This window comes from Vollenhovia emeryi, unplaced genomic scaffold, assembly GCF_000949405.1.
Source record: "Vollenhovia emeryi isolate VEMERY1.0 unplaced genomic scaffold, V.emery_V1.0 DF939255.1, whole genome shotgun sequence".
NCBI lineage: Eukaryota > Metazoa > Arthropoda > Insecta > Hymenoptera > Formicidae > Vollenhovia > Vollenhovia emeryi.
The window spans coordinates 250,127-258,737 of NW_011967111.1; the positions used below are offsets into that span (position 1 = coordinate 250,127).

At 45.4% G+C, this 8,611-nt stretch overlaps 1 protein-coding gene across 7 annotated transcripts in view; it reads right to left on the reverse strand.

Annotated features, from left to right (window-relative positions):
* Positions 1-747: 747 nt before the first annotated feature.
* Positions 748-8,611, reverse strand: part of LOC105559767 (facilitated trehalose transporter Tret1-like) — a 15,074-nt gene continuing 7,210 nt past the window's right edge. The window contains exons 2-4 of one of the 7 annotated variants that reach the window (XR_001008773.1): positions 3,160-3,295; positions 1,459-3,053; positions 748-1,164 (exon numbers count right to left, since the gene is read on the reverse strand). Coding sequence is in view for 5 of the 7 variants with exons in the window: in XM_012008318.1 (XP_011863708.1) it covers positions 1,639-3,053; positions 3,160-3,295; positions 4,145-4,195 (1,602 nt within the window). In the remaining 2 variants the exon portion in view is untranslated. Of the gene's footprint in view, positions 3,054-3,159; positions 3,296-3,578; positions 3,606-4,144; positions 4,690-5,157; positions 5,497-6,090; positions 8,568-8,611 lie in introns of those variants that run through there. The other 6 variants (XR_001008772.1, XM_012008320.1, XM_012008319.1 and 3 more) reach the window with 6 other exon arrangements.

Sequence of the window (8,611 nt, forward strand, 5' to 3'; positions counted from 1 at the left end):
CCAACTAATTAATATCATTATAAGTATAAAAAAACAAATGTACTTTTTGTCGGACACATTTTTGTCCATTCGCTCATAAAAATACAATTAATTCGAAGGAAATAAATTTTCTATCATTAACATTTTATCTTATTAACTATTTCTTTTTACTGTCTGATACAGATGATAAATACAGATGATAAATTAGGTTGGTCTTTAAAGCTTATATCTTAATGCATTAGTTGACTTCGAATATTCGAAACTTCGAAACTTCGAAAATTCGACATTCGAAGTTTCTTCGTTTCTTCGGATACTTCGAAGCTTCGAAATTGCGAAGCTTCGAATAATTAAGACCACTAATATACAGTATATGTGAAATTACTCGGGAAAATCCCCTCCCCCAACCCCATATAATATTAAAAAATTAATGAAATCGGAGGGGAGGCCCCTTTTATGTATAATTGCCCGTCTGTTATTATGTAATTGAATTGTCCGATTATATTTCATCGGACATTTGTTTTATTGTTAGTGCATTTCATAAATTGAAATTTTCATCACTGAATGTATTTCAGTGTACTTGATAAATTGAAATTTTTACGGCTTTTACTATAGTTACCCGGAAAAAGAGCATCGCGCGAAGATTGCAATCACGTTTACGAATGAGTTCTACAGCCACAAATATGTTCTATCGCTTCTTATCATGCGTAATGGCGCAGATTGCTTCGCTGATTGTATAATATCACTCGAAAGAATGTCAGAGTTATTATGCATTAATAACGAATTATATTTAAGAAGTTGTAATATAAAACAGTTCACAAAACATATGAAAATATGTGTATAGTCAGCGGTTGAATGAAAACGTTAAAGTCGCTCTCTCGACAATACCGGAACTCTGGAGGGTTTTCCATTACATTTTCTTTTTGTTGTTCACCGTGGAACATTCTCGCGATTTTTCAAGCGTCTTTTTCTCCTTCTCCTCATCTCAATGTTTAACCGTCGCCTATGATTTTTACGCTCTCCGTATAAGAGATGCGGCGTGTTTACTAGAAATTTTTACTTGCCAGTCCTTTTTATTTCCATTTCTCTCTCACATAGTTTTTCTTACTTAAATATTTTATCTTGTATGCACGAGAAACTCTGAAGTCTGACGTCCCGTTAAATATCCGATCCGCCTAACATCCGGCGCTAAAAAAAAAAAAGTAAACGAGAAAAGGTATAATAAAATTAAAGACAGTTATAAAATATAAAGACAGTGTTTCTCGTAGCGGAGTTTCAATATAAATAAATGTTAAACGTCACGACGATGATAATGTTGGGAATACTGACGAAAAATACTCACGGTTGCAGGCACACGAACGAAACTATCGGGATGAATTTACGCAGCAAGAACGATATTAATAAAAACCACTTTATTTTCCGATGGCAGGTACGGGAGAAAATCGTGGCGTACGGCAAACCGCGGGGCAAAGGAGATTTTACCTTTGCGTCCCGTTTTTCATTGCCTGAGAAGCGTATAGCGAATGTACATTTTATATACAGTTGAGAGTAAGTAATCGCCATTTCAAAGTCCGTCTCTTTGAAAAGAACGCCCGATGACGTTGTCTCGTAAGTGAGTTCGCATCGAGAGGTCCAGCCAGAGGTTGAACACATCCCTTTTTGTCACGCCACGCTATCCGGTTCCTGCGAACGCTCGACGGTCTCCGTCTTCCTCTCGCTACCTCCCAGAAGTTCCTGAATTTCGCGAAACGTCCGACCTTTGGTCTCGGGCACGGTGAATATCACCATCACGAATGCCAGTAAGCACGATGCCGCGAAGAAGTAGTAAACGGTATCGGTACCCAACCAGTCACCGATCACCTGATACAACTTGGACACGACGAAGCCAAGCACGCCGTCGAAAACGATGATGATGGCACCAGCGAACGCCTTCACCTCGGTGGGGAACAGTTCGCCGATCAGCGCGTTTGGCAGAGTACCTAATCCGATCTGGTAGACCACCTGGAAGACGATCACATCGATGACCGGAAGAAGATTCGCTGCTGATACGTCAACGCCCCTCGCGTCCAGCATAAGATATATCGCAAGAATCGCCAGGGTGATGGAGGAGCCTAGAGTGGAGGCGATCAGTAGTGGGCGTCTGCCCGCACCCTCGACGATCGCGGTTGATAATCCACATGAGATGAGGCCGACCGCGAGCACGAGTATTGTAGCCACGTTTGAATCGATGCCGATCGCCGCTTTTTTGAAGAGCACTTCAAGGTACTGTATGGTACTGAAGTTTCCACTAAGCTGCTGCGTCGCGATTAGGCTGAGTATAATACAGAGAGCTCGAATATTGCTGGGTAACAGCATCAGCTTTAGTTTGGCCATCCAGCTGCGCTTAATCGGTTCCGTTCGTGCCCCGGGAGTGTTATCGCGAACGTCCTCGATAAAAACGTTACGCAAGGTGTACTCCAGTTCTCTCCTTGCCTCGTCGCGGTCGCGGATTCCTTTGAAGAACGCCAGGGATCTGGTGGCTTCCGCTCTGCGACCCCTGGCTGCGAGAAAGGCGGGTGTCTCAGGGAACCAGCAGAAGCACGCGACGAAGACGATCGGTACCGCGAGGAGTACGCCCGTTAAAACTTGATACGATACCCACGGACCGATGCTGCACGTCAGCAGGGAACCGGTGAAGACGTTGACGGCGATCAAGGTGCCGAGGGCACCTCTGATCTCGACGTCGGCAACCTCCGAAACGTACATTGGATTGGTGGTGTACGAAATGCCCACGCCGATGCCGAGAATCACCCGGGAGACGTAGAGGGCGGCGACGGTCTTGGCGAAGAAGACGATCATCCAGCCGACGATGAAGAAACCGCTGGCAAACAGAAGAGACCTCTTACGGCCGTATCGATCGGCGAGACTGGCGCCGAGGAACGGCCCGATCATCGAGCCGATCACCGTCAGCGACACGATCCACGAGGTCTCGTCGTCGGTCAACTTCATCGGGACGTCGCTGGCGCCGGATGTGAGCCGCGAGAGCGACGTGGTGGTCCACCCGTAAACGGTGCCGACCGCCACCATGGATAGAGTAGCTGCGCAATTGAGATTGATGGAAGATTAATGCCGGCTAATTGATTGAACAATTGATTTTCATGTCATCTTTTGAGGGCGCGATATCTCATGAAATATGACGCGAACCTGATATGCACGCTAGCCACTGCCTCCATTGTGTCTGTTCCCGCTTTGTCGTTTGTTCGTCGCAATGCGTATCCTGGGCAGACGAGACTTGCGTCACTATCTCCCCCTTTGGCCTCGCATCCCTCAGCACGCCGATCTGCGACAGAAATTGATAACGACTTTTTATAGAGGACAAACGACAGCTTTCTTCGCTGCTACGCGTTTATAGCCGCACGAGCTAGGGAGATATGGACGTTTCAGCTTTCCTTCTCCTTCGCAAAATTAATTTCATAATTACTTAACGCTTTCTTCTCTCTATAAGTTTATAATTATAATTTTACCGATTACGAATTAGTCGCTACTTTTCTACCATCGAAATGATTCACGAAATGTTTCTGCGAACGCTTGAGCGTCATCACTGATTCGACGGCACCTGATACCTGTGCGTACATCTCCCTGCGCGTGACAGAATGCAGAAGTCTTTCCCGAAGTGCGAAGCAACAGGTGATAGTGATTAATGTGGCATGTAAGAAATCAAATGAATACCACGTTCTTCTCTCGAGGAGACTCAGACGTTGTGCGACTCGGTGATCCACGCGAACTACATCGACACGCGAAATAATGAACTTCGGACCCTGCGCTGACAATACAGAGCTGGTTTAGAGAAGAAATTTCAAGAGTTTCGACCAATAAAAAACGCAGTGCGTCAAGAGAACGGTTTGCCAAGCGCGACTGTTCCCGCGTAATCGACGTTCGCTCGTTCTCCGCTCGAGCGTGGCGCCAAGATAAAACTCCCCGATCGACTGCACATGCGCACTAGCATTATTTAAGAACAATATCTCTCTTGACGATCGCGTGTTTGCCCACGACATAACCTAGCTGGATCTCATCAGCGGCAACTACACGAACTTGTGCCGCCGATGGCTCGGCGCACGCGATAACGTTGACTCCGATAAAGCGTGCGAACCAACGGCGATATCTTGGCCTCTCGCCCCGCGGTACTCACCAACGTGCTCGCGCACCTTTTCACGACTTTTCGGAGCCGTCGCGCGCACATGTCCGCAAAGCGTTTGAAGACGAGACCGGCCGGAACACTCGTGCTCGCGTCACGGAGACGACGGGACCCTGTCGATTTCTTGCCCCGAGATTATTTTCGGAAGCATGTCGCGAACGCGTGCGATGCCGCTCGTCCGCGCAACAAAATGGAGCGCACGAGATAAGGGGGCATTACACAATACGCGGTCAATGCCCCGTCGCATCCTCCAATGTCAGAGCCGTTCCCCATGAAGTCCCCGAGTGCCGCCAAATGCGGTGTGGCCGATCGGCCCGACCATATTTAAAGAGATCCTTCACGAGACGCGCGTGCCATGGGATTCGAATTTCCTGATTCACGTTCTCTCAATTCTCTCTCTCTTTCTCTCTCCCTTTCGTTTGAAACGCGACGCCTTGCCAATGAGTAGTCTTTATGGCAGGTTTACAAAGTTCTTGGTAATAGTTCTTAGTTTACCGACAACTATTTCGTAAGGATCACGAGTATTTTGTAAGATGCATATTAAGAGACTACGGGAATCCCGGGCGTTCCGTTCGCATTCGCCTACTTCGCGCGAAACAATCTGCAAGAACCGTGTCCTCCGAAACGCAAAGCACGCTTACAACTCCGACGTTAGTTTCATTCGCGGATTACGATCCCTTTCTGTGTCGATAAGCAAGAAAAGCTGGAGAACTCCGACGAAAATCGCCCGTTGGAGCACGTTAATGCTCAATGACACGCGCATCACGTGCACGCTCCGCGCGCGTGCACGTTTCGTGAAAGTGAAACGGTACCACTTTCGTTGTGTTTAGTGTACGTGCGTGCGTGCGTGCGTGCGTGCGTGCGTGCGTTCGTTCGTGCGTGCCACCCGTGCGTATAACTTCAACTAAAAAAACACCGGACTGTTATCTAACCGTGAAACATATCTTGCGAGCGCGATAAAAGTGACTTGGCGAGCTCGACAAAAGCAGGACGAGATCGATACTCACCAGCGCGTCCGTCGCTCCTGTCATGCCGTCGCCGCTCCGGCCGCTTCGAAACGCAAGTGCGATCTAATTATAAAAACAACGTGCCGCGCGATCAACCGACGGCTCTTCTCGGAGATGACCACTTTCACACGATTTCGCTGATATTTCGGCCGCGTTGGTGGAACCGGATACACCGGGAAAACGCGCACGCGCCCGACACTCGGCGCGTCTGCTTTCGCGCTCGTGCACGTATATACACACGTGATCGCTCGTCTTCCTCCTTTTTTGTATCTCCATTTTTCCTTCTTTTTTTACACCACTCGTTCTCAACGTTCCGCGTTTGTGATCCCTCCTTCTACCAACCGCGATATTTATAATTGTCAAGATGGTGGAGGTCATCGGTTGACGTCTCTCACCAGCGGCACTTCGGTCGTGAAGAGACACTGATACTGGATGCGAGTGGCAATTAACGAACGATCTTTTATGGATGGTTTAGAAATTAACCGATAATACGCACCGAATATCCCATTGATTATTTGACTGTTGCGAATTAACTGATAATGTTAATAATTGCTTATTAACATTGTTAGTTGACAATTATTAATTATTGCTACATTTCAAGCGATACAGCTGTGCAACGAAAGGTAACCAACACACTCGAGGATGGAAAATTAAGACATGCGATGAATTAGAGTTGCCAAAAATTAAGTCCAGTTATCCAACAATCGCGAAAGAAATGCACTAATTTAAGTTAACGAAGATGTTTAATTTAATTTAACGCAAGTACGGCTGCGTATTTGCAATTAATAGTACGCGTTAGTTAATTGTCTAAATATCGCGTTGCGCGGCAGCGAACGTCGGCGTGTCGATTTCGTTCGATTTACACGACAAGCAGAGAAATCGGAGCAGCGGCGCATTGCAGCTGCGACGCGCGGACGGAACTGTGTCACTTACATTCGTGGTCGTAGCCATGTGAGACGAGAATGGAACGGCTGCCCTATTTCTTCTGGCGATTCCGGAGCTTCAGCCTTCAACAACGAATCCAACAAGTAGTTTCCTCGAGCTTTATCGAATACCCTTAATTTCAGGTCAGTCGGGTATCGATACTTTCGGTGGGTAACAATGCGATTGGCGCACATACGGTAGAACGTGATCGGCGGTGTCACTCTTTCTGGCTGGCTCTCACTGATTTTTCCAAGGCTCGTAGTCGCAGATTCTTAGAATATGGCTTATGGTTATTAACCTTTAGTTGTAGGTTATTGAATTTATTGAATTTCTCTCTCCCTCTCTCTCTTTCTCTTTTTTTCGTTCTCTTTTATATAAATATATCGATGACGAGTAGGATACGCAATATTATTCCACTATTCCATAATAGAACGTACTTATTTTACATGTATAATTTTAAACTTTATTCCGAGGAGGTATATAAATATAAATCAATTAATATCGATCGCGAAGATTATTTTTACTCGTACGTTCGCCGCAGTTGCACGAGATACTTCACTTGGACCGACAGTCCGAAATAATTTGTTCAGTTTTTATTACTTCGTTGCCTTTTTTAACTCTGTTCCTATTCCCGTATCTACTCTACGATGTACCATCTCGAAGTTTTCGAAGGTTGCAGTTAAACAACTAGTTACCAATATAATTATCAATTTATCGACTCGAGCGTCTCACTGCTTCCGTCGCCCGCGACCAGCAGGCTAAACACTGGTAACTTCCTAAAATCGAAACCGCGTCGGACCGGTCAGCCGCGTCTTATCGATGCGGCACGATCAATCTAATATATCTGTCACTTCATAATCAGCTGCAAAGCCGCGGCACCGACGACTCGCCACCACCCTCGCGTCCAATTGGCCTTAATCCGACTGTCGTTAATTACTCGTATAAGCTGGCACTCATTAAGTACCACTACGCCTGGAAATGACAACTGAAGGCCCGAGTGTCCTCGTGACGCGCGTCTTCTTTCACTGATTGGTAACGAGCAACAGGCTGTCGCTCCCACATGGTGGTGCCATTCATGATTCATGGAGAGAAAACGCACTTCTAATATTTCATCTGTTTCCTTATCTCCTGCTTCTCCACTATCTTGGTAGCTGACGATATTTTCGAGCGATCGTACCCACGCAGATTCGTCACGGTTTATCTCACGTCGCGCGTCTGCGACGTATGTGCGTTCTCCAACAAACTGTGACGACGGGCGATATAGTTGTTAATTGTCACCAGCGAGAAAATGTCAAGCATCGAGTTGAACCGCTCAATCGATCCCCACGAACGACTCGATTTATTCAAGTTCTGCCCGTCATCGTCGAAACCCATTAGCGTCGAGTGTAGAGGAAAGAGAGAAACACGGGGGCGCGATAGGAATTTTGTCTTCGCTTCCCTTTTTTTTTTTTAATCGGATAGGCGAAGGATGGATAGCCCCGAAGGGTACGTCAACCTTTTCGCTTCTAGCGACGAAAAAGGGAATCGATCAGGGTCTTAATCGGGCGCTTTCGGCGATTCAATAACGGGAACAACAAGCACACGATGCGTCAAAGGGATTTATTGCGTTTCAGAGTTAAGCTGATTGCGTTTCAGAGCGGATAGTTTCAGTTCTCTTGGAATACGCACGATCGGGGATAATCTGACATTTCAAAGCTGTAGCTTTGCAGAAGTTCCTAGCTATTCAAAGAATTGATTCCGACGTGACACATTGGTAAACTGATCTTTGATCTACCGTGGTTTGAAGGCGATCGCACTGAAAGTGTCGAACTGACGTACATTTTCAACTGCAAGACATCTAATTCGTTAACGTGACTGTCAAGAACATTTTATCATGCATCCCTACCTCGATATTTAGCATCTTAAAGGCAAATTTACTTAGAGACTTTGTTCTGACAAGTTAATAGGTTTGATAATGCCGCGACATTGATTATTTCTTACTCGAGCAGCTGGGATATTAAATTAATCCTTTCGCGACAGAAGACTATATTGATAGAAATTCTAATTATGTATGGATGCCGTTTGCTCCGCCTTCTGATTGCTAAGGTCCGTTGACATACAGCATGTGTGTCAACTTAATTAATCATAAGAGCACTGACGGATCAAGCTTGATATATTATTAACGGGTGATGAACGTCACGTTGCGCTTGCTCCATGATTAATTTCTATGCACGCTACGGTTTCAATTGGTAAATACAAGAGTAATTTCAATGTAATAGAAATTTATATCTGTAAACAGAGTACGCTGAAGTGTCCAAACGTTTTAACAGAATGTTGTCATCAATTCAAATTAGTTATATATAAAATTCTATAATCAGAAATTATTAAATAGGCCGTTAATATAAATATAATATATTAATATTTACGCCATTCTAACAATTCTTGAAGAGTAGTCATTCAATATATTTTGCTATTGACTATTTAATGAGCAGTGTGATATTGTCAGCGAGATTGTTATTATCATGTTAAATTTTGTGCTTGTTACAACGCG